General features: G+C 37.9%; 1 protein-coding gene across 2 annotated transcripts in view; it reads left to right on the top strand.

Moving 5' to 3' along the window:
* Window positions 1-26,513, top strand: part of uhrf1bp1l (UHRF1 binding protein 1 like) — an 85,919-nt gene that overhangs the window by 37,245 nt on the left and 22,161 nt on the right. Inside the window, exons 5-16 of one of the 2 annotated variants that reach the window (XM_033039700.1) lie at window positions 250-439; window positions 1,402-1,542; window positions 3,479-3,649; window positions 4,909-5,089; window positions 5,677-5,760; window positions 8,170-8,352; window positions 9,877-10,034; window positions 13,163-13,304; window positions 15,200-15,274; window positions 17,409-17,599; window positions 18,094-19,628; window positions 23,927-24,102. In XM_033039700.1, coding sequence (XP_032895591.1) covers window positions 250-439; window positions 1,402-1,542; window positions 3,479-3,649; window positions 4,909-5,089; window positions 5,677-5,760; window positions 8,170-8,352; window positions 9,877-10,034; window positions 13,163-13,304; window positions 15,200-15,274; window positions 17,409-17,599; window positions 18,094-19,628; window positions 23,927-24,102 — 3,227 coding nt within the window. The remainder of the gene's footprint in view (window positions 1-249; window positions 440-1,401; window positions 1,543-3,478; window positions 3,650-4,908; window positions 5,090-5,676; window positions 5,761-8,169; window positions 8,353-9,876; window positions 10,035-13,162; window positions 13,305-15,199; window positions 15,275-17,408; window positions 17,600-18,093; window positions 19,629-23,926; window positions 24,103-26,513) is intronic. The other variant, XM_033039701.1, reaches the window with a different exon arrangement.

Genomic DNA, 26,513 nt, shown 5'->3' with positions numbered 1-26,513 from the left:
CCACCTATTACCTGCCAGGCTTTGTCCTGCCCCTCTTTTCCAGCCTTTTCTCTTCCCCCACAGTCAGTCTGAGGAGTGTCACAACCCGAATCGTCACCTATCCATGTTCTCCAGGAATTATTCTTACGCTATGTTACATCAGCACTTTCTGTCTTTTTCTGCAAACCAGCACCTGCAGTTCCTTGCTTTTATATGTTAGCAAGCACATGTTATTTCAATTACTGACATAACAATTTATTTTTTCCCTAGTGAGTATGGCTTTGCTGAAAAAGTTGTCGAGGGAATCTCTCTTTCGGTGAATTCCATCATTATTAAAATCAAGGCAAAAGCTTTCAATGCATCTTTTGAGTTGTCCCAGCTGCAAATATATAGTGTAAATACAAGTTGGCAACAAAGTGATCTGCGGTTCACCCGAATACAAGATCCTCAACGTGGCGAGGTAAAGATGTCATTTATTTTGTTGGTCTAGCACTTTTGTTATTTTATTTTTTAAATATTTTAATTTTGTTTAAGTTGCATGTTCAAATTTATGTGCTTGAAGATCACTTGAATGACATAAAATTCTGGCACAGGGCCCAGGTTTGTGGAACCATCTGCATCTTCAGTAAACTAAACCTGCACTTTCTTGGGATACATTGACCCTGTATCTGTTGAATGCTGTGAAAATGAAAATACAAGACATATCCCCACTGGTCCATCAATGACATTTTTGGAGTATGCAATAAATATATGTTAATATCCTACTGTGACAGCTGGAGAATTTTCATTAAGTTCCGTAAAATTGGAATAAAAATACTGTGACATGTCTGATAACCATGAAATTCGTAGATTGTTCATTTAACACACAATCTGATTAACTTTAAGAATGTGAATCTATTACCTTTAGTTGATCAGGTCTACATTGCACTGCCGGCTTCTCTGAAATTGGCTCGCATTTCATTAAATCGTGATAAACACACAAAATATCTTGACACTGCCTTCACCAGGTGGATATCTCAGGTTCCAGAAGACTGCTTGTCCTTCCTTCTCAAGGGCAAAGAATCCAATTTTTAAAAAGGCCATTTGGCAGCATTTGAGTGACATTGTATCCTAACTTCTCACCAAGCTGTTTAGCATCAAGAAAGTTGAGGAAAAGGAGGATGGTGCAGGAATATGGAGTTGATGTTGCACTGCAAGCTTGCCTGCGAGATTCGCCTCATTTTTTTCCCACTCCTTGTGAACAATATGTTCATTAACTAGAATCTGCTTTTCCATTCCATCAGTGTTTATTAAGCAATGTGATTTTCATAGAACAGTAACAATAGAATTTATTTTCGAAACAGTAGTACAGTTTCACCTCTGGATTTAATTGGTATCTGTTTTTTATTTTTGTTGGTTGATGGTTTTTCCTTCTGCACTCAGGTTCTGACATTCAAGGAGATTACGTGGCAGATGATCCGAATAGAGGCAGATGCAATCCAGAATGAGGAACACGATATCCTCAGTGCACCAGTGCGGCTTATCACAAACCAGTCCAAGCTGAAAGTCAGCTTGAAGCGAAGGGTACGAAATAGTAAATAATTTATTTGACGAAAAAGAATCCCTGCATTGTTGTATGTATGCAATTTTAAATTTACAACAATAACATACTAGATAATAGAGTAAAGTGGTTGAAGTGCAATTACTGATTATGTTGATGGGCATAGAGACCTTAGTCGAAGTTTGTTTCAGATGTGCTATCATTCTGCGTACTTTCATACAACAAAATAATCTTCAGCAAAAGAGTGCATGAAGCTGTGTGGTTGACCACAATGCTCTAACGTGTTTAAAATAGGATCCTTGGGTGTCTGTTATACTACCAATTTATTTTCGTATTGAATAGATTTAATGATGAAAATAGTCAATTACTGTAAATAAATGGATGTAATAATATTCTATATTCCAGAAAATCTGTCAGGTTGCCACCACCTGAGTACATTGGCTTACCAAAGTTTTACTGTATCTCTAGACAGATTTATGGCACCCTAATTGATTGTGTGTGGGTATTTTTAATGCTTGGGAAATGTTTTGTTTAGTCCGTTCAGTGGAACTCCCATTTTACCCATTATATAAGCATCTGGATAAACAGGGTCTGATTAGGAACAGTCAACCTGGATTTGTGCCTGCAAGGTCATGTTTAACTAATCTTCTTGAATTTTTTGAAGATGTTACTCGGGAAATTGATGAGGGTAAAGCAGTGGATGTTGTGTATATGGACTTCAGTAAGGCCTTTGACAAGGTTCCTCATGGAAGGTTGGTTAAGAAGGTTCAATGGTTGGGTATTAATGGTGGAGTAGCAAGATGGATTCAACAGTGGCTGAATGGGAGATGCCAGAGAGTAATGGTGGATGGTTGTTTGTCAGGTTGGAGGCCAGTGACGAGTGGGGTGCCACAGGGATATGTGTTGGGTCCACTGTTGTTTGTCATGTACATCAATGATCTGGACGATGGTGTGGTAAATTGGATTAGTAAGTATGCAGATGATACTAAGATAGGTGGGGTTGCGGGTAATGAAGTAGAGTTTCAAAGTCTACAGAGAGATTTATGCCAGTTGGAAGAGTGGGCTGAAAGATGGCAGATGGAGTTTAATGCTGATAAGTGTGAGGTGCTACATCTTGGCAGGACAAATCAAAATAGGACGTACATGGTAAATGGTAGGGAATTGAAGAATGTAGGTGAACAGAGAGATCTGGGAATAACTGTGCACAGTTCCCTGAAAGTGGAATCTCATGTAGATAGGGTGGTAAAGAAAGCTTTTGGTGTGCTGGCCTTTATAAATCAGAGCATTGAGTATAGAAGTTGGGATGTAATGTTAAAATTGTACAAGGCATTGGTGAGGCCAATTCTGGAGTATGGTGTACAATTTTGGTCGCCTAATTATAGGAAGGATGTCAACAAAATAGAGAGCGTACAGAGGAGATTTACTAGAATGTTGCCTGGGTTTCAGCAACTAAGTTACAGAGAAAGGTTGAACAAGTTAGGGCTTTATTCTTTGGAGCGCAGAAGGTTAAGGGGGGACTTGATAGAGGTTTTTAAAATGATGAGAGGGATAGACAGAGTTGACGTGGAAAAGCTTTTCCCACTGAGAGTAGGGAAGATTCAAACTAGGGGACATGACTTGAGAATTAAGGGACTGAAGTTTAGGGGTAACATGAGGGGGAACTTCTTTACTCAGAGAGTGGTAGCTATGTGGAATGAGCTTCCAGTGAAGGTGGTGGAGGCAGGTTCGTTTTTATCATTTAAAAATAAATTGGATAGTTATATGGATGGGAAAGGAATGGAGGGTTATGGTCTGAGCGCAGGTATATGGGACTAGGGGAGATTATGTGTTCGGCACGGACTAGAAGGGTCGAGATGGCCTGTTTCCGTGCTGTAATTGTTATATGGTTATATGGTTACCGTCAGCTGTGTTTTTGGTATCTAACAGGATTTGGGATTTTTTTCCTTCTTATTTCAACAGTTAAAAGATTGCAATGTGGTGGCATCAAAGCTGGTGCTTCTATTGGATGACTTGTTGTGGGTTTTGACCGACTCCCAGTTGAAAGCAATGGCACAGTATTCAAAGTCTCTGAGTGAAGTCATAGAAAAATCTGCGCAGCAAAGGAAGAGCATGGCTTCTGCACCAACCCAGGTGGTTGTTTACAAATTATTCAATTTCAAGCATTATATTGTAGTTGTAATAATGATTGCGCATAAATTGATATGATTGTGATTAGTGCATTCACAAATATAGCAATGAAATGTAACATGAGGATTTGTGAAAGTTAAATGTTTTTCAGATTTTCTTGTGTAATTGATTGCAGATGTCTGGATGTTGTTAAAAAGCTGAGAGAACGTCTGGGGTTTGGTATATGCTTAGGAGTCTTGAAGTTCTGTCGAATTAAGTAAATCAGCAAGCTGTATTCGGTCCACGTAACAAAGGGAAGAATCAACTCTAAACGTTTTCCAGTGTTATGAGAGTTGGCATGGAAAGCCATTTAGTTTGTTCTGATACAATATGAATTTTGGAATGGAGCGATGGAGAATATGCTTTTCTGCAAATAAATTTGCACATAAAAATCATTTTTCGCAAAACGTGCGATTGGATTAAATTTTGCGTGGTTCAAATTTGGTGACTAAATTTCTGAGTAGAGATTCAGTCTCAGACCATAGAAAACATTTCAGCTTTGCTCTCCGATTATCAGCCTTACTCAGAGGTGAGATTTTCCGATGTTGGGAATTGCACAATGCTATTGGAATCCAGGATCTCCCCAGTTTACGAACACCGGCCGTGCCTTAGGCCTGTGCATGCGAATGGCGGTTTGGGAGACTGGCGGTTCAGATTTGTCAGTAGCTGTGGGCCTGCAGACATCTTTTGGCGTGTGAGATCTCTGCTCGCAACCAAATTTCCAACTTGTAACCTGGGAGGGTGACCTGTAGGATGTAAGTGCTGAGGGGGAATGGTCATGTCCAATATCTCAGAAGTAGATACAGGCTCTGTAAATTATGGGTTAAAATTTGAGGTTGAAAGGTTAGCTTTGGATCTGAGGAAGTGTTGAAGATTGACAAAGAGCTGGTTTAGATAATGGATGTGGTTGGGGAAGACAATGATTCGGAAGCAAAGGTTGATTGCAGGTTCTGAAAATAATTGGGAAATGTGAACACTTGTAACGGTGAATATTGAAAAAAATAGTTCAAGTTATAGACTTACTTTACAACCTTGTCTGATGGTAAAGTACTCAATGGTTAAGCTAAAACAGGAAATGCTGGCTGTGGTCAATAATGTAGAACACAATGGTATGCATTTCAGGTTGTTGGTCTTTTTTATGAAAGCCATTAGATATAAATAGTTAATTTACTTCCATGTTATAATAATGGAATTGGGGTAACATTTGTACATTTCTCTTGCAGAGTGCAACTCCAGTTCCTGTTTCCCAACAGGTTAGAACTCCGCAAACTATAGCAGCAGCTGATCAGAATGATGCTCTTGCCAAACTTTTTCATGCTTTTGATGTAAAGGAAACGTCTCATCATTTAATAATTTCTCATTTGGATTTGCACGTTTGTGATGACATTCATGTGAAGGAAAGAGGTACACTGCCTTACTGTATTTAAGAGTTAAAGATTTGAAATGAATAGGCTGAAAACTGGATATTTTTTGTATACTGTGGTTTTAATTTGTAATGCATTAGTTTTGAAATATCACTGACTTGAGTTGGCTAAATTTGTATTCCTTTTGGCCTTTGTCCTTAAAATAAAACATAATCTGGCTTGGTTGGGACATTGGTGGAGTCAGACTGGTGGACTATTAGTAGTTATTCATATTAATTCCTCAATACACTTTTAATTTTCTCAGGATGTTGCACTGGTATAATAAATTCTGCAGTGAACGCAGTTCATTTTGGGAAGCATGGCAACCAGGGCCCAGTGAGTCTTGAGTAGCATTGGAACATGGGACCGGGGGTGGGGGGTTGTTATTTTTAAATATTTCCATTTGAGTAGATATGTTTTGCATACATAAAAGCAAAATCCACCCTCTATTTGCCAATGTTAAATTGTATTTGCCGCAAATTACTTGAGTAAATTATTTGTTTCTTATGCAAGGAAAAATAAATGTGAATAGTTTTTTGGCTTAGATTTATGGAAACGATTCTTGTAAGCTTTTTCCTCCTTTGGCAGGTTTTCCAAAAGAGAGCAAAGGAGGAGCCATGCAACTCTCCTTTACACAGATTACAGTGGATTACTATCCCTATCACAGAGCAGGTATGGGTTTAAAATAAGGCTTAACATCTATGGTATTAATTTGACATCCCTTCCTGAAATCATGACACCTTTGCACTTCTACTTCTGTAAAAAGCATACAGATCTGCTCTTGAAGAACCATAACCACTGGCTCTGCAAACGAAGAGTTGGGAAGTTTATGTTTTAGGAGCAGAATTAGGCTATTCGGCCCATCAAGTCTACTCTGCCATTCAATCATGGCTGATCTATCTTTCCCTCTCAACCCCATTCTCCTGCCTTCTCCCCCTAAACCGCTGACACCCGGGAAGTGGGTTACGTGGTCAATTTTTGACTGCGATTGGAAATTATTCTTAAAGACTCTTCTCAAAATGAGCTGGGGGCTCAACTCAATCGAACAGGTGCTAGCCGTCTATGGCAGGGCCTGAATGCCATCAAAGGCTATGCCAAAATTGGGGTCCATTTCCGTCCACCCCACTGGTATCCCAAATGCACGGGTCTCCATATATCGGGTGCTCGTAACCCAATATATGGATGTGTCAGGCATACAAGGAGGCTGTCCATATGTTGGGTTAAGAGTGCCCTACACATGGATAGGAGGATCTGCGGTGCTGATGACCTGTACTTTCCATAATCTTGTTTGTCTCCTTGAAATCATCCCAGATAACCTCTAGCATGTACTGCTTTTCCCGTACAAGAGAAATAACAATTTTGCTGGCAGTTCCTGCCCAGAGGTTTAGATGGCTTTGCAGGTTTTGCTCAACTCTGTTGATATGGTGTTTGCAACCTCCTGTCAAATCAACGTGGGGTTAAGGACACGTGATCGGATACAATCTGGTTTGAAGAGTTTTTCGAAGTGTTCCTTCCAGCAGGTTGTAGGCCACTTTGGCTCTCCTCTGTTTCTGGCTCACAACATGCTGAGTCCTTGATCATCTTGTCAATGCTGAGAAATCCACACATGATTATTGAATGGGTCCCCAATGAATTTCTTCAGCAGTTTGTTTTTTTCAGATTCCAGCATCTGTTATCTCTTGTGTCTCGTAAGTTATCATTTTTGTTAGGCTTTGCCTCCTCGGTACCTCCCACAGGTGTCTATTTTCTCTTGAGACATGACGGGAATAGCTTGTGTTTGTGGTTACTTAACGTGTAAAAACAAGGAACTGCAGATGCTGGCTTATACCCAAGATAGGCACAAATTGCTGGAATAACTCAGTGGGTCAGGAACTCAGCATCTGATCTAAAAATGAGGCTTTCCATTTGATATACCTCATTTTTAGGTGAGCGTGGTTTCCTCCCAGATATCATTGATGGATCCCTCACTTGTATCTCTTCTGTGTCCTGGAGTTCTAAATTCGCTCCCTCCCCCACCCCCCCCCCCCCCCCCCCCAAGAGGCAACAAGGATGGAGTTCCCCTGGTCCTCGTACTTCACCCCAACAACCTACATATCCAACACATCATCATCTGACATTTCCAACACCTCCATCGTGATCCCACCATTAATCACATCTTCCCATCTCCACCCTTTCTGCCTTCCGCAGAAACTGATCCCTCCACGACACCTCGGATGAATTCTCCCAGGATGCTGCCTGACCGCCTGAGTTAGTCAAGTATTTTGTATCTTTCTGTGGTTAATTAACTCCTGGATATTCTGGTAATTCTCATCACAAGTGTTTCAGGAGACTAGGAATCTCTTAACATGCTCTAATTATGGTTTCAAGTTCTTCTGGTCACTAAGTACACTTCTGATTCCTGTTGTTTGTGAGTCAGATTGTTTGAGGCTATGTCTGGAACAAACTTGATGGAGGGTCCTTGAGACCTTCAACAAAAAAATGTGCCCGCAAGAAAATCTGTTGCCACTGTTATTGAGGTCAGCCTGATGGAAGTAGCAGAAGAATTAGGTGGTGGTCGGTCCAGCCGTGTTTGTAAACATATTGGCACAGGTGAAGTGAATGTCCTTATAATCCCTGCTTGGACATTGAACGTATTCTGAGAAGGAGAACGTCTGGAGAGCGGATTGTGGGGAACATTGTTATTTTTAAGTCTTGAGATGTGAAGCATGCATGCAGGTTTTGGCAGATGATAGGCATATATAGGAATAATTACATGGAAGTAGACAGTCTTTGTACTTTCAAACTCAGAGTTGGAAATTCATTTGAAGACTCAAATAGCATGCTGAGTTTGCAAATAACTTGACACAGTGTGAAACTGACCAAATGATTGACTGGTAAAGCTTTTGAAATGGATGGCAACGGTGCTTAAATATTCTGTTGGGTGATAGAATGACCTTGCAGTAATAATAATATTCACCTTCCTCTCGTTTGTGCCTCCTCTCCCAAAATTTGCATTTGTTGGGCGGGATGGAGAACAACAGAAGTGGCTGTGATGATTGCCAACATGACTGAATGTTTTGTTTTTTTCTTAAATATTTTCAGGAGACAGCTGTCAGCACTGGATGTACTATAATGAGGCTACAAAAACAAGATCGAGTTGGACAAAAGAGTTACTAAAAGAATTCAAGTCGAATGTTGATATGCTGAAACAAGCGGTGATGGACTATAATAAAAGTAAACCTCCGTCACCTTCACCTAATGGTTCACCGCCACACGTGTTAATAGGTCAGTATTTTGTATATGCTTTTTTTGGTTAACAATAGGAATTGAATTGTCTGTGTATTGCCAGAGAAAGGGCTCATTGAAAACTCTTGACTGAAACAGAGTTACAATTATCTATGGGGAATGCATCTGTGTTCTGCAGGGGTGCTAACTAATCTTTTCACTGAAACCATAGTTCTAAACAATGAGCTGCGAGCTATTCATAGAAATATAGAAAATAGGTGCAGGAGTAGGCCATTCAGCCCTTCGAGCCTGCACCGCCATTCAATATGATCATGGCTGATCATCCAACTCAGTATCCTGTACCTGCCTTCTCTCCATACCCCCCTGATCCCTTTAGCCACAAGGGCCACATCTAACTTAAATATAGCCAATGAACTGGCCTCAACTACCTTCTGTGGCAGAGAATTCCAGAGATTCACCACTCTCTGTGTGAAAAATGTTTTCCTCATCTCGGTCCTAAAAGATTTCCCCCTTATCCTTAAACTGTGACCCCTTGTTCTGGACTTCCCCAACATCGGGAACAATCTTCCTGCATCTAGCCTGTCCAACCCCGTAAGAATTTTGTAAGTTTCTATAAGATCCCCCCTCAATCTTCTAAATTCTAGCGAGTACAAGCCGAGTCTATCCAGTCTTTCTGGATATTCATCATGGAAATGGGCCCTTTAGCCCACTTTGTCCATGTCGACTATAAAGCCATTTACACTAATCACATTTTATCCTCTTACATATACATCACATCTTTCTGATTCTCCAGACAACGCAATTTGGTAGTTGAATCTACCAATTAGCACATGTTTGGAGTGTGGGAGAAAACTGAAGCAGCTGGGGGGGGGGGGGTGTCCAAACAATCCCAGGGAGATTGTCCAAACACCATATACAGAGCATCCAAGGTCAGGATCAAACCCAGGCCTCTGAAGCGATGGAGCAGGAACAGTAACAGTTGTATCACTGCCTACCCCACGGTTAATTAAAAGCTCATCTCAAATGTTCCATTAGTTATTCTTATAATGATACAACCATATCCTAGATTGTTTTTGTTTTTGCCAAATATGAGCACCAGCTTTGGTAAAGAAAATTGTCCAAAAAGAATTGTAAAGCATTAGGTTATCTGTATTAATTTCAAATAAATCTGAAATATCCACTTATTACATTTATCAGTTTCCATGCATCATTTATTTTGCATATTAGGGAATTGCAATGATCAGTTGCCATCAAAGCTCATTTGGGAGTTGAGGTCCTTCACTTCCCTTGGGTTGCACAGTTTCAGAAACATAATTATGAACAATACATCCATGGAAATAACAACTTTCTGAGTGAAGATTGATCACCTGGGCAGCTTATCTCACCATTAAAATTGCCAACCGTTTGTATGGCAGATTTTTTTAAAATATCATGATTATGAATGATTTTTACTGACTGTTTAGAAAGGTTTTGAAACAAAAATGAATTCATTGAACAGGAGCTGTTATTTTACAAACTGAATTTTTGGTAAATATCATATATGCTTGTTTTTAATCTATGTAGAGACCACACTCAGACATAAACCTGTAACTACAGGGAAGGAGCAGATGTCAAAAGGAACAAGTTCTGCTAATATTTCAGCTTCAACAAGTCTGCAGCCAAGAACAAAGCTATTATCTAGTTGTTTTGTTATTAGAGTGGAGGATCTAAATATTTATCAGGTGAGAAATTGATATTTTGGAACTGGAATTAATTTGATGTGCTATTAAACTCTTGTTACATTAATATTAAGACATTACCTTAACGGGCCTGTCCCACTTAAGTGATTTTTCAGCGGATTTCGCCTGAAAAACCAGGAACTGGAACGGCGACTGTCAGAGTGGAACACACACACACACACACACACACACACACACACACACACACACACACACACACACACACACACACACACACACACACACACACGGCAGGGCAAGCAGGGGGAGCGCTGTCTGAAATTCACACGGTGCAGAGCCAAGGTGATACAGACAAACACCGTGATGAACAGGAAGGTTGGCGCTGTAATTAAGACAGCTAGCACAGTGTACGGTAAGTCCTTTAAAAGAGTGGGGGGGGTGAGAAGGAGTGGAGTCAACTTTTAATAAGCCAGAGATACACAGCTGTGAAGTTCGGCGGACATTTAACATTACCGGTTGGTTATCCTTGGTTCTGAAAACTACTGCTTACATTTTTTTTCCCCCAATGAGCCAATGAAAATGACCGGTCAGCAAAGGCGATTAACTAAAACTACCTACGGCTACCTCGATTACCTATAACTACATGGCAACTCCACTACAACTGCATCTACGACTATAGGATTATCAATTATCTCCATGGCGACAAATTTTTGGTCGCATAAAATTATTCAACATGTTGAGAAATTGCGGCGACCATACTGAGGCCGCGACTAGTTCCCAGAATGCGGGAACTCCTCGTGACCATGAAGGAGACTCACCATGTGGCGACCATGTGGCGAGCCTAAAAAGTTGCCCAAGTGGGACAGGCCCATAAGTATAGATTTGTCATCAAGAAGAGTCATAATGTTTTGAGTCATAGGTTATATCACAAATGGACCAGAATTCCCTGTGATGGTAATTAAGTCGATGAATGACAATAAAGTTACTTTTAGATTTTCAAAATGTAACAAGAAATTTCCCAAGGCCAGAATGAGAAGCTTATCATGTAAATGCTACAAATTATGTATGCAGATTGACATTGGGCTTGGCAATAAAAATGGAGCATTTTGATAAAAGGAAACTTCAGTTTGTGTAACTAATGTAACTTCTGCCAGGATTTATTCCAGAATCATTCCAATTTGTCATATTTGGGTGTGACGATAGAACATTGAACAATGGCTGATGTGATACCAAATTAAACTAATCCCATCTGACTGTACATGATCTATATCCCTTCTTTCCCTGCACATTCATGTGCATATCCTAAAGCCTTTTAAATGCCACTATCATATCTGCTCCTGCCACCATCATATCTGCTTCTGCTTCTGCCACCACCCCTGACAGCATGTTTCAGGCTACTGCCAACCTCTGTCAAAAACATTTATCTCCTCTTGCCTTAAAGCTATGCCTTCCAGTATTTGACATTGCCATTCTGGGGGAAAAAAGGTCCCGATTGTTTATCTTATCTATTGCTCTCATAATTTCATAGACTTGGTCGACACATCAGATAAAATAATGTCAAGTTTCAACCTTTCCTTCATAGCTAATACACTCTAATCCAGACAGCATCTTGGTAAACCTCTTATGCTCCCTCTCCAAAGCCTCTATATCCTTCCTGTAATGGGGCAACCAGAATTGCACATAATATTCCAAATGAGGCCTAACCAAAGTTTCATAAAGCTGCGACACAACTTCCTGCCTCCTGTATTCAATACACTGACCAATGAAGGCAAACGTACCTTAATCCTTCTGTCCTGCTCTATCTACTTGTCTTGCTACTTTCATGGAGCTATGGACTTGGACCCCTAGATCTATCTATACATTGATGCTGTTAATGGTCTGCCATCAATTATATACATTGTCCTTCTCCGTTGTTGTCAGACTATTGAACATACCTCTCATTGGCTAAGGATGTATTCATGGTCTCCCAATCTCCCCCATTGGCAGCCCCTGCAGTTTTTTTAATCTGCTCTTTCTCTGTAGCTGCAACACTATATTCTGCACATCTATTTCCTTTTTCTTTTGCACTACCTATTTCACTCGGATATGGTAGGATTTGCCTCGAGGCAAACAAAACAAAGTTTTTCGTTGTAAGTGAGTACATATGACAATAATTAACAAATAAATAAACTGAAATACATTTAACCTCTTTCCTGCTTTCTTTATATTTCTTAGGCCCAGTCTAATTTAATCTTCCTGAACATTACATATATTTTCTTATTTTCCCTTTTTAACCAGATTTGCAACCCTCTCATCATTCATTGTTCCCTTACTTTGCCATCCTCCTCACTGAAACATGCCCGTCCTGATCTCTGACCAGCTAATCTTTAATCGACTCCCACATATCAAATATGGTTTTGCCCAATAACATTTGCTCCTAATTTACTCTCCCTGCCTCAAATCTGATAAGATTAGAAATTTATTTATTTGCATAAAGCAAACAAATCTGAAAACGACATTTAAAAACAAAATCAGATTCTCTGACACTGACAATTTCCTGCTGGTTTAATGCTGACAATTTTATCATTGCATTGGTTACAGAATGTCCAAAAATGATTAAATATATCTGTTTCTAAAAGAAAATCTGTGAAATGCTGATAAAAATCTGTCCGGGGAAAGGTTCCACATGCCTGAAGAACTTTTCTGATTGGAGACTGCAGCTTCTGACATTGTCTTTTAAACTTGTATTTATAATTAACACTATTAGCCATTTGCAGAATGGGCTAACTTGCTCTTGGAATGATCAACCTAAAAAAATAAGGATGTTTAAAAAAAGTGTCAATTATGCTTAAAACATGGGTGACATTGGTGAAGTAGTATTTATAGCCCAACATAAACCTACATTTAAGAGTGAATTGTGCAGCATATAACTAGACTTCCAATTGGATATGAGTAGCGACTCTCTTCTAGTTTGTGACTCTCTTCTCCAATGGACGTCAGTGACTTCATTTTTTGTGGGGGTGGGGAAGTCAAACCTTTTGTGGTGTTACTCCACTAATTATTAAATATCTAATTTTGTTGCTTAATTTTCCACAATGGATTTTGAATGCTCCTTGAGCTCCAAAGTTGTCGCTAATGGTGAAATCACTATCTTGCTAACTTGGTAACATTCTTAACTTGGTCCCCTGCAGGTTTCTACAGCAGATCAGCGAAGAGATTCTCCCAAAGCTATGATCTGTTGCAATAAGAAGTCATTATATCTTCCATCCGAAATGGCAGCTATTCACATTGAATTCACTGAATATTATTTCCCAGATGGAAAAGACTTTCCTAGTAAGAATACATTTTATGATGTTATGTGCAGAATTAACATTATTTTTTATCATTTTTATTTTAAACATGAAAACTTCTGGTTGAAACCCTTGTCTGACGTGAGAGAAAGCGAAGCACTGATGTCCTTATGAACTATTGGGTTGATTTGGGGTCTTTTATTGTTGGATGAAATAATTTAATTCACTTACCCTCAAAGTTCCTTGGGAATGATGCTGTAAGACAACAACCTTTCTAATTTTATTGCATACAATCTGTGGCTTTCCTCAAAGCTCAAACATATTCTGCAATATCTTATTAAAACATAGCTATCTGTGTACTATTCACAAAAAGATAATCAGACCTGTCTCATTTCAACTGGTCCTTGAGTTTGGCAACATTCACTACATTTCAGGCAACAAACTAAAACCTTGTTAAGAGCTGGTATCATCAGTAAGATTCCTCTAATTTTCCTATTTTCATTTGATTGAAAAATACTGCAGAGAAGATTGTCTTAAATAAACATTAATAAATCTCTTTCCATTCTCTGACGAGCAACTTCAAGGTGGTCCCTTGAACTGAGCTTTAAGAGAATTGCTGTTACATCCCTGTTACCCATTTTACAGCAGACACCCATTGGGAGGTTGGTGATGGTGTGAATTTATTTTTTCAAAAGGTAGGGGTAGAGTGGAGACACAAGAAACTGCAGATGCTGGGATCTTGAGCAAAGCATAAAGTCCTAGAGTATCAAGGTCCAAGTCAGTCAGCATCTGTGGTGGAAAAGGACAGGCAACAATTTGGGTTGGGATCCTTCTCCAGACAGCTTGTTGTATAGGGGAGAAAGCTGGACAAACCTGGCAGGTGATAGGTAGAAGTAGGTGAGGGCATGGTTTCATTGGCAGACGGATGGAGTAAGTGACAAAGTCTGGAGGTGAACAGGATACAAAATAGACAGCAAGGGAAGAGGAGCAGTGGCATTTAAAGCTAGAGGAAGGGATATGGGTGGATGGGATGTAGGGAAGGAAACGAGAAAGGGGAACTATGGGACTCTGGGATGATGAATGAGTGTACAGAGAAGGGGGAAGTAGCAGGGTGTCTAGCATGGTGGGAGAAATGTGTGCAGACCAGAGGGGGGGGGGGGGGGGGTGGGGGGGGGGGGTTGTTTGAAATTGACAAATTTACCATTCATATGAGATGCTGTTCCTCCAATTCACATGACCTTCTGGCACTGGAGGAGGCCAGGACTGAAAGGTCAGTATGAGATCAGGAAGGGGAGTTAAAATAGTTAGTGACCAGGATACCCGGCTGGTCAGCTGGTGAAAGTTATTGTTTTGCTGACCACATGCCTTTTGTGATTAAACCTTGGTGGATTGTTAGTTGAGATGCCAAGCTATGGTTCTTTGGTTCAAAATATCAGTTATTTGTTAGCAATATGTATGATATGCAAACAATTATCTGTTATATAAATATAGACAGTAAGAAAGCCCTGAGTGATAAAATGTCAGGATTGCATCATTATTATTATATTTTGATTTTATTACGCCACAGAGACAGGAATGTTTATAACCTTCATTAGAAACTATTTGCATCAGGATAAACGAAAATGGAATTAATGTGCACCACGTACGACCAAGATGTCAAATGTTTCTATCGGTAGAATGAAAATAACTTTTCAAATTTAATTTACATTTGCTAGATTTCTGTGCATTGGTACTCTGTGCCATGTATTTAAGCAGAAAGTTTCTGCGAGTATATGTTGCAGCAACTTGATGAACAAATAATGTTAACTGTCTGGCGCTTATGTACCATATTTTGATACTATATGTTCACTAAAATGCTTTTAATTTTAATTTTTAAGTATTCTCAAGTGTATAGTGATTGTTGCTGTTAAAACCAGTTTTTGTGACCTTGCATTATAGCCTTATGGAATGTGTTGGACAGGTTGGAAAAGAACCTTCACCAAACATCTGCCCTAGATCTCCTTTTCTGTACAGGTTGCACTATTATTACCGAAAAATGGTTTCTTCTTGGTGGGCTGATTGTTAATCATGTCGTTTCATCATTTAATGATTCTGAATGACGGTCAATGAATCATATCTGGGAGAATAAATCAATGCTTAGTCAAATCTTTTTAAATGGATTTTCACCAGATTGCATTATTGCTTAATTACGATCACAAAGTATTAAGTATAGAATATTGCAAGATTTGAGCAAAGACTAAATCAATATTTGTATAATTATAAGTTCATTTGTGAAAAAATAATAATATTTTATTTAATGAGATTCTCAATTATTTAAATAGCCAACTGGATCTGTTGATCAATGATATGAAACATAATTTGAAATTCTCAATTGGGAGAAACTACAGGAAACATTTGAATTTTAATCTTTCATTTAATTCTCTGTAAATGAATGAGTACTTATTCCATAAGACTTGCATAGGTATGGAACAGATTTTAAAATATAGTAGTTAAATACTGTAATTGTGGAAAATGTGAAATATAACAATATGCTGAAAGTAGTTATAGAAAGAACATGATAAATAGATGCAGAGTAGGCCATTTGATGCTGTGTGCTTTATTTGCTGTTCATTGAGATCAGAGTGATCTTTTACTTCAGCACCACTTAACTGCATTGCTCCTATATCATTAGATTACCTTTATCGACAATGAATCCATTTAGCTATTTGATTTTGTGCAAAGTGGATAGTGGAAGTTGTATAGTGGGAAAATATTCTAGTAAAATGTTGATCACTCAATCACTATGTATATTATATAAACTCAGCAGGTAAGGCAGCGTCTATGGGGCGAAGGAATGGATAGACAAAAATGCTGGTAAACTCAGCGGGTGAGGCAGCATCTTCATATTCCTTTGCTCCATTGATGCTGCCTCACCCGCTGAGTTTCTCCAGCATTTTTGTCTACCTTCGACTTTTCCAGCATCTGCGCTTCTTTCTTAAACTTGTGTATTATATAGGTGACATACCACAACATGTGTCATGCAATCTTTTCAAGCACATGATTGGTTGAAGGTAGACACAAAATGCTGGAGTATGCAGAAATGTAGAGAGGCAGCATCTCTGGCGAGAAGGAATGGGTGACGTTTCGGGTCGAGACCCTTCAACCTGATGTTAGGGGAGTGATAGAATGTAGTTGGAGTCAGTAAGACTGGTGGGAGAACTGGGAAATGGGAGGGGATGGAGAGAGAGAGAGAGAGAGAGAGAGAGAGAGAGAAAGCAAGGGCTATTTGAAGTTAGAGAAGTCAATGTTCATACTGCTGGGGTGTAAGCTACCCAAGCGAAATATGAGGTGCTGCTCCTCCAATTTGCGCTGGGCCTCACTCTGACAATGGAGGAGGTCCAAGACAAAAAGGTCAGATTGGGAATGGGAGGGAGTTAAAGTACTGAGCAACTGGGAGATCAGATAGGTTAAGGCGGACTGTGCGGAAGTATTCAGCGAAACGATTACAGAGCCTGCGCTTGGTCTCGCCGATGTACAGGAGATGACACTTGGAACAGCGGATACAGTAGATGAGGTTGGAGGAGGTGCAAGTGAACCTCTGCCTCACCTGGAAAAACTGTCAGGGTCCTTGGATGGAGTCTGGATGGAGTCAAGGGGGGAGGTAAAGGGACAGCTGTTGCTGACAGTTCTTTCCTACACATGATTAGTTGAAATTACTTTTTTTTTTTTAATTTGCATGAGATTCTGAAATAATGCTACCTTTTAAGGTTCTGTTTAAAGGATAGCTTTAAGAAATGCTCAGAATGTAGTTTATTACATTAAATCATGAAGGCAAAGCAATATGGTGAAAATACGTTATTTAATACTGAATTTTGCAGCTTAGCAAATTATCTTTCTATTAAATCTAACATAATGAACGAATCTAATAGATTTTGAAATTGCAAAACCCATTATATATGATTTTTTCTTTCTCTACACTTTGTAATTTATATTTGTCCTGGAGAATTCCATGAGAAATCCTGATTACATTTCGGATATAATTGCAATAAGTGCTATGATTGGTTGGGTGGAAGTTAAGAGTATCCCATCTCCAGTAGAATGGGTCTAGCATTGAATATTGATATAATCAGCACAGATTTAAATAACATGTATTTATTACTATTTGCAGTTCCTTGCCCTAATCTTTACATACAGCTGAATGCACTACAGTTGACACTAGATCCCAGGAGCATGCTGTGGTTGAACCAATTTATACTTGATCTGCGACAGAGTCTGGAGCAGTTCACAGCTATCTATAAGCTTGATAGTGGGAAAGAGGATGAACATGTGGACATACGAGTTGATGGATTGATGCTCAAGGTATATACAATGAGGCATTGATTAACTTTGTGGCTGAAGTACAGCCACTACAATCATTGGTTTGTGTTAATGAGGTTAGTCTAAGATGTTTTTCTATTCAAAAATGATCTAAGAAAAATGAATTTGGTTTTGGTTGTTGCAGATTATTTTTATTACAATACATTTTTAGTCTCAGGCAAATGACTTGGTTACATTGTCATTGTTGGTTACAAAGCCATTGTTACAGCTACCCTTACCAAAAAGCATTCAGACATGATGGTTAAAGTACACATGCACAAGCAGTCAAAGCAGTTTTATCCAAATGATAACATTTTATCTGCGCCCGAGCAAATGAACTAAATCTGATTTACTCATCCTGTCACATTGACCATATAAAATGATTATAGATTTAATTAATGGTCAAAAATAGTATTTATGACTGTAACATTGAAAAAAATATTTCTTAACTGTTTCTCCTTGTTGTTTGAACTGATTATATCTTTGCTCTTTGTCAGTTTATTGTTCCAATTGATATGGGACCGAATGGGCATCAAGACCATCCACAATCGATTTCTATTCAGACTGCTGAAATTATTGCTACAAATACGAGACTCTCACCACACTGTACGCGGGCAGACCTGGAAGCCATACTGCAACAGTTCAAAGATGAAAACCTTTTTAGCAAAACATTCACAACCTTTCCCAAAACAACAGAAAATTTCAATATATTGCATCCAGTATTTCAAAGACATGCCCATGAACAGGATACCAAACTGCACGATATTTATAAGGGCTTAGTTACTCCAAAGTTGAGTACAAATGCATTGAAAACATTTGCTGCTACAGATGTGTGGGCTGTGCACTTTTCACAATTTTGGGTTGACTATGAAGGAATGAAGAGTGGAAAAGGAAGACCTGTGGGATTTGTGGATTCTTTCCCACTTTCAATCTGGGTTTCTCAACCCATTAGATTTGCAAAATCGCAATTAACTGTTCCATCTTCCAGGCAGTCTGCCCCTCAAATTCGCAAAAGTGAATCCAGTGATTTTAGCGTTCGTTTGCATCACAAAAAGCTTTTGAGAGATTATTATAGTACAGAATCTGAGCCGTTCACTAATGGATTGAGTAAATCAAATTCTTTAGATGCTCTTACTAAACCTCTGAAATCCTTGCAGTCATCCGATGCAGATACGCATGTTCTTATACATGTTCAAAAGCATGTGAGCATGCAGATTAATCATTATCAGTACTGTTTCTTGCTCCGTCTTCAGCAGTCAATGAAAAGGCTTCAGGAAAAACTTCAGAAGAATATAGAGAAGATAACTGGAAAGGCAGCAGCAGAAACCAAAATTTGTGTTGGATTGTTGTTAAAAAGTGCTGAAGTTGCTTTATTGCTTCGTCCACAGCCCAAGGCAGAATCAAACAAAAATATTTCGTCTGAAAATACAAGTCCTGCAGGATCTGACCTTTCGCCGTCTCAAAGCAGAGAAACTCTGGTGGCTGAAAATGAAGGAGAAGATGATTCAAGTATTGATCATGTCCCCCAGACAAAACTTAATGAATCAGGAAATGCTCAAGCTGAAAATACACACATTAGTACTGTCAGGCCAATAGACTCTTTACTTTCTAAATCATATAGTGACTCAGCTTTGATGAAAGGAATTATCTCACTGTCTCCTTTTGATGCTACTGTTAGTCAATTTCCAGTATCTCTGGATGTCTCTGGGGATATTAACAGAACTTTTTTGGAAAATAAAAGTCGGAGCAATGAATCCACAAAGTTATCAAATATTGAAGCACTCTGTGTTTCTCAAAGTATGGGCCCATTGGATGTTTGCACAATAAACACAAATGAATGTAATATTCTTCCTTTGAAGAAGGGGAACTGCCAAGAAGAAATATCCAGTTCATTGGAAAACAAAAGAAATCTAGCTGTAAATTCAGTAAATGATTTAACTGATCGCGACCAGGAGAATCCAATGCAAAACTTAGATTATAGTAAAGAAACACAAACTTCAACGAAGCCGGTGTTACCTGCATCATTACCAAGGTATACAACTATTAAATCAATGCATCATTATTGAAAGAAGTTTAGGAATAGAACATTACAAATGGTACCCCTCCATCCCCGGCATAACCTTAAAACATTTCCTGTAATTGTTGTTTTTTAATTGGTTCTTTACTATGTCGGTTAATATTACAAAAAAAATGGTTGATGTTAGCAGGTTTAGGATAGGAAAGAATTCAGTCTCCTTCTAAATTGATTTTAATCTCTTCTTTCTGAAAACAATTGTTTCCATTCTCTGCATTGGTGTTAATTTTCTAGAAAACTGAACAATCTCTGCTGAAAATTCTTGTTGCATTCGGTGGGAATCACATTATTGCTGATATTGGAATTCTTACACTGGCCTATACTTTTATGTTGATTAAATGTCATTTCTTGTTTTATTTAAATTTTATCTTTATTTTAAAGGTACAGTTTTGAATTGTGTACAGCGCATAGGCTCTATCTAGTGGCCACTTTGTGAAAAGCATTTCTTTGTTTTAGTGCAGCAGGTGCTTATGTACTGCAAGTTTCATTTTACATAATTCTTGTAAAAAAATATTCAAATTGAATTTACTGAATGAGGTAGGTGCTCTTGTTCAAATTTATTGAAGAATATATTAAATATGATGGATTGATAGTGGAAAATCTTGCAAAATGTTGGAAATGAAGTATAATTTATTCCAAATACCAAAAGATGCTTAAACTTAAGAGGAAAATGTTTGATAACTCTTATGCTTACAATTCTGGAAACAAAACTAATGAGAAACAAGGGGTATGAAACTGGATAATTAGGCACTAAAAGCATAAGTAGGTAAGGACACTTAAGCACTAAATGTTCACATCCTTTCTATATGTGGCATCTAGAGCTGAAAACAGTATTCCAGCTGTAACTTAACCAATGTTTTAAGAAGTTGAGTCATAACCTTCCTGTTCTTGTATTCTGTACCATGGTTAATGAAGGCAAGTACCCCAATTGTCTTTTTAGAAGGGTCCCGACCAGAAACTTTACCTATCCTTGTTTTCTAGAGATACTGCCTGACATGCTGAGTTACTCCAGAACTTTGTGCCTTTTTCATTACCTAATGCATTGTGATCATCATGGATCCTTGGGCTTGCCCTACTGTCCCTCAATTCCCCATAAGGCCCCACCATTTATTGGTCCTCTCAACGTGCATCACATGGCATTCATCAGGATTAAATTCCATCAGTCATTGCTCTGCGTATTTTACCAACTCATCAAGGTCATGCTGCAGCTATGACTATCCGCAATATCAATAACACTACCGCTTGTTTTTTCTTCTTCATGTCATCTGCAGGCTAACGAACCTTACGCCCTACATTTATATCCAATAGTTAACGTGTGCCACAAATAATAAGGGTCCCAGCACCGATCCCTGCGAGACATCACTAGTTAATTTAATTTCCTGTTTAATTTGTAAACGTATATTAAGGAATTAATAATAATGAGTATTTTTAGCCCAAATAAATTGTCCTGGATTTTGTGATGCAAATAATGTTAGGGGTATCACCAAAGAACAAATCAATCTGAAATTCCAGAATCGGCCCATGTGTAATTCAGGAAATTGCTATTCAGTTTGTTCTTCTAATCAATGAGCGTTGCTGCAGTGATACCTTATCAGGAAGCTTGGCACTAAGACTGGTAAATGTACATGGTAGCTACATGATGAGCTTGATAATATTAGGCCTAGTTCCTTAGTTAAGATTTCAATGGCATAAGGAGTCGTATCATGCCAGGCCTGGCTTTTGCCCCAAGTTTGCTGCCCACTCCCTTAAATTTACTAACATTTGTGGCTCTATGCGATAAATTATGAGAGATAGCTACAAGGGTCCATGTGCTGATTAAGCTGCATAAGGTGAACTCTGAGGTTCAGTCACCAAATTCCACAATGGCCCTTGCGTAGTTCACTACTCTCAGAAATCTTTCTTGTCTTGCTAAAGGGCACTGATGACATTTGAGTCCATTTCAACTGTTAGTAAATAGTTACAAAATTAAAAGTTGTTTTCTTTAAAAATACATTTTCGTACTTTAATTACATCGTTTATTTTCTTAGAATTAATATATTTTTTTTTTGTTTTTTGTTTTTTTGTTTTTTGTTTATTTTATTAGAAGTTAATACAATACAAAACAATACAGTGGCACCTAATTTTAGGTGCCAACTATGTCATACCGTAATCCATTCCATGTACAACCTCTAGTTTTATGTTATGAGTAAGCAAGACAAGAAAAAGAAAACAATAGAAAGGGGAAAGAGTGGAAAAATAGATGGTAGAGAGTAGTGAAGTGTGGATATAAAAATAAAAAAATAAAATAAAAAAGAAAAAGTGGAAAGTAGAAATAGAAGAGAAGGCCCCTTAAAAGAGAATTTTTCAAATCTATATTCGGAGATGTAGATCTATCCACGTCATGAACTGAAATCAGCAATCCTTATGGTACCGCTGCATCACATGATTCCAAAAAGTAGATGAAAGGAGACCAACTCCTTAAGAATTGGTCATATTTATCTATTAGCCGGAGTCTCATTTCTTCAAGGCGTGCTATGTTCTTAGAATTAATATTAATCAATTATGTTTTGCATCCAGGTCAGGTTCACTGAATGGTCACATTAAATAACTAGCCAGATATGAAATGTATCAGGTCTCTCAGTTCAACATAACTTGAGTCTGCTGATGGAACAAGAACCTATGTCTAATCTGCAGTGCATTCCCGATTTAAGGAATGCACTGAATTGCCAAAGGCACCTTGCTATTTTCTAACAAAAGGCATGTCTGTTTTGGCCGAAGCATCCTGTCTCTGACAATTTTTATTTTAAATGTGTAGCTTCTTGGTGCTTAAGGTTTCATTTGTTTGATTTTTAAACAAAAGATAAACTACTTAATTGTTTGTTAACTCCTATCAATCACAACTTTCCTACCTTCTCTTTGGCTTTCTATAAATTAGTGTATAGTATGAAATATTTTAAGCACTATTTATAGTGTCAAATATGTGCTTCGACAAAATTTCTTGCGTTTAAAGATAAATATTGTATTTTGCCTAGATCTGATGAAGGTCCGATAACCACAATCATATTGTAAAAATACACTGGAATGCAATGGACAATCATAAGCTTAACAAATAGCAAGGACCAATGGTCCAGGGACCATTGCCTGCTGTAGGGCATGATGTTGCAAATTGAGCCGACTGAAAGTGGCATCAACAGTTGGAGTTTGAGTATCTTTGCTCAGGCAGTTTTGATTATACATATAAGTATAGAAATGTATAATAAAAACTATTGGGAAGTAAATGTAGATGTAAGATATTGTAAGTATTGTGACATAAAACCAAATATTATAAACACAAAGGAGAATGCTGTGATTTGTAGATGGGGACTGAGTACTTCTGATAATCTTGGTATTATTTTCTTGGTCAGTGCATAGAAGATATGATGCTGTTACACAGTATCATATCTTCAGCCTTAGTTGTGCCCCAGTTTCCAGGGAACACCATAAAGCGCACATATTTTTTTTTAAATTACATTAGTTATGTTTAAAGAGTAAAATATATGAATGGGTGAATAAAGCTGGCATTATTTATAAGCTACTGCTTGATACATTTCTGAGATTCATTAGCAACATTTCTACTATAACCTGCTGAGTGTGAAGAAAATTATTTTCTGTTTGTGATGGTTACATGGTCTTTGCAATGCAGAATTCACTTTAAAGTATTGCAGTGGGGAAAAAAATGTTCACAGCAGCCTGATGCCCTTGCAACTCTGTACATTAATTTTGATATCTGTTTCTCAATCATCCAGATTGGCCTTAATTGGTATTGGCAATTTAAAAAAATATAAAGTAGTGACGCTGGCTTTAATAAAGTTCCATTGCTAGCAAGACAAATTTAAGAACTTTTGTTCATAGTATTTGTTGTGTATCTGTGGGCTCTCTTGGTTATGGCGCATGTTAATCTTGTTCATGTTAAGGTTTAAATAGGAGGATACTTTTAATTGGCAAACTATTTTTGGAATTGCCTAGAGATTTTAGTGATTGCCAAGAGAAAAATATGATCATAAGTTTCTGTTGGTCTTTTTCTGATGTTTGGGGAGCACTTAGAATGGAAACAAACCTAGAAGGAAAGGAATAATGTAACTATTGTTTTCTCTTTTAACCATTAACTTTTATTTCTGCTGCATTTTTAAAAAATAATTTGTGTGGTGAACAGAATGTAATGGTCTTACACGTAACGAAAATCACATCCGTAAATCTATACCTAAAATCTCCACTTTCAATTTCTACATATGAATCAGTGACAAATTGAAGGATCGTGCAGAACCCTCCTTGTCTAACTGTGCAGTAGCATATAAAAATGTGAGGAGAAGTCCATCGCAAATTTCGCTGGACACCATATCAATTGACAGCAGTCTTCTGGAAGAACAGTTCTTAGACAGTGATGGAAGTGAAAGCCTACTTTTATTGGTGACGGGTAAGTTCTATTTTAAAATATCATCAAATTATGTTAAAGAAATTGAAACTTAGTTCAGAATACTTGAACCAACTTAACTCAAAATACTTAAACCTTAGTCCTAAAGTATCCCCAATTCTACATATTCTCCCTCCTCTCCTTCAAAGTGAGTGGAATTCAAGCCCCCCCCCCCCCCCCCCCCCCCCCCGTCTGTACAACTCAAAAACATTCCCGGTTTTAGATCTTGACATTTATTTTCCTCCAAAAACTTCTTGAATAATTACATAATTATTTTCTCCATGAAGTGAATAGAAACTTAGAAAAATAGGTGCACCGAGTAATATAGGAGCGATTATCCTCTCACCAATAAATCTGAATAATAAAAATTATAATAAAAACCCAATTATACATAGCACAATTAGAACATGGAAACAAATAAAACAGAATCTAAAATTAAGAAACCTATCTCTCTCAATACCAATAGCCAATAACCCATCGTTTAAACCATCAATCATAGACAAATCATTTATACATTGGGAAAGAATGGGAATCAAAACGCTCGAAGATCTGTATGAAGTGGGAAAATTACTATCATTTCAACAACTACAACTGAAATATAATTTGAAAAATAACCAATATTTTAAATATCTTCAAATTTGTGATTATTTGAAAAAATACACAAAAGACTATCATAATATGCCTTCCGACTTACTGGATGAAGCAATGAAGACAAAGGCGGAATCAGCTAACTTAATATCGTACTTATATAATATCATTTTAAACATAGAAATACCCACAACAGATGGAATTAGAAGAGACTGGGAACAAGAATTAGCTATAAAAATTTCAAAAGAGAGCTGGGATAAACATTTACTACAGGTGCATAAATGCTCGATCAATGTACGACATACGCTTATCCAATTCAAAACATTACATAGACTATATTATTCAAAAACTAAATTAAATAAAATCTTTCCCAATGTTTCACCAATCTGTGATAAATGTCTGTGTCAAGAAGCTACCATAGCGCATTCTTTTATTTTTTGTACAAAAATCCAAAAATTCTGGCATGGAATATTTGATATTTTTTCAAAATTAATTAAAATAAAACTGGTACCAAAACCAGAATGGATCATTTTTGGGATATCGGAAGATATCCCTGAATTAAATGTGTATCAGAAGAATTTACTCAATTACGGGCTAATAATGGGAAAAAAGCTCATACTTAAATTCTGGAAAAATGCGCCCACACCAACAATAAAAATGTGGATATCAAATATGTTTGAAACACTACATCTGGAAGAGATGAGATTCCTCTTAGCAGATAAAGCAAACCAATTCCAAAAGACGTGGTCTACGTTTATGGACCTATTACAAGCATGAGGTGCAATAGTAATTTTAAATAAATAAATAAATAAATAAATGGTATCAGGACCTGGCATTGGGTGATAAAACAACAAAAACAGACTTGGTTGGTAGTCTTTCTGCGGAGTTTAATGTTATAATAGAGCGATTGTCCTTACTTTCTTTTTCTTTCTTTTCTAGGGTCTACTTTCTTACTTTACTTCCTTCTCTAACTTCTTTTCTAAGGGGCTTTCTTTTCCCAACACTCTTCTGCACTTCACAACTCTTGCGCACCTTCTTTACTTTCCTTACTTCTATCTTTTTCTTAAAGCTTTAAAAAAAAAAAAAAAATGAAGCGGTACAAAAAATGTATTAAGATATATGTGTTGTGTATTATTGCAATTTACCGTACTTATAAAAAAAAAAAAAAAAAAAAAAAAAAAAAAAAAAAGAAAAATAGGTGCAGGAGTAGGCTATTCGAGCTGATCAACTAAAATCAGTGCCCTGCTTTTTTCCCCACATCCCTTGATTCCTTTAGCCCGAAGAGCTAAATCTAACTCTCTCTTGAAAACATCCAGTGAATTGGCCCCCACTGCCTTCTGTGGCAGAGACTTCCACAGATTCACAACTCTCTGGGTGAATAAGTTTTTCCACATCTCAGTCCTAAGTGGCCTACCCTTTATTCTTAAACGGTGACCCCTGGTTCTGGACTCCCCCAACATTGGGAACATTTTTTCTGCATCTAGCCTATTCAATCCTTTAAGTATTTTATATTTTTCTATGATCCCTCTCAACGACCCATTCTTTCATCATATGTCTGACCCGCCATCCTGGTGAACCTACGCTGCACTCCCTCAATAGCAATAATGACCTTCCTCAAATTAGGAAACCAAAATTGCACACAATACTCCAAGTCCGGTCTCACCAGGGCCCTGTACGACTGCAGTAGGACCTCCTTGCTCCTAAACTCAAATCCTCTTGCAATGAAGGCCATTAGCTTTCCTCACTGCCTGCTGTACCTGCATGGATCCGAGACCCTGGTAGGTGAGTTATGTACTAACTTGGTCATGGAGAGGCATTTGTTCTTT

The sequence above is a fragment of the Amblyraja radiata genome, chromosome 21, assembly GCF_010909765.2.
Source record: "Amblyraja radiata isolate CabotCenter1 chromosome 21, sAmbRad1.1.pri, whole genome shotgun sequence".
NCBI classification, from domain to species: Eukaryota; Metazoa; Chordata; class Chondrichthyes; order Rajiformes; family Rajidae; genus Amblyraja; species Amblyraja radiata.
This window is presented reverse-complemented; position numbering and strand designations above follow the sequence as displayed.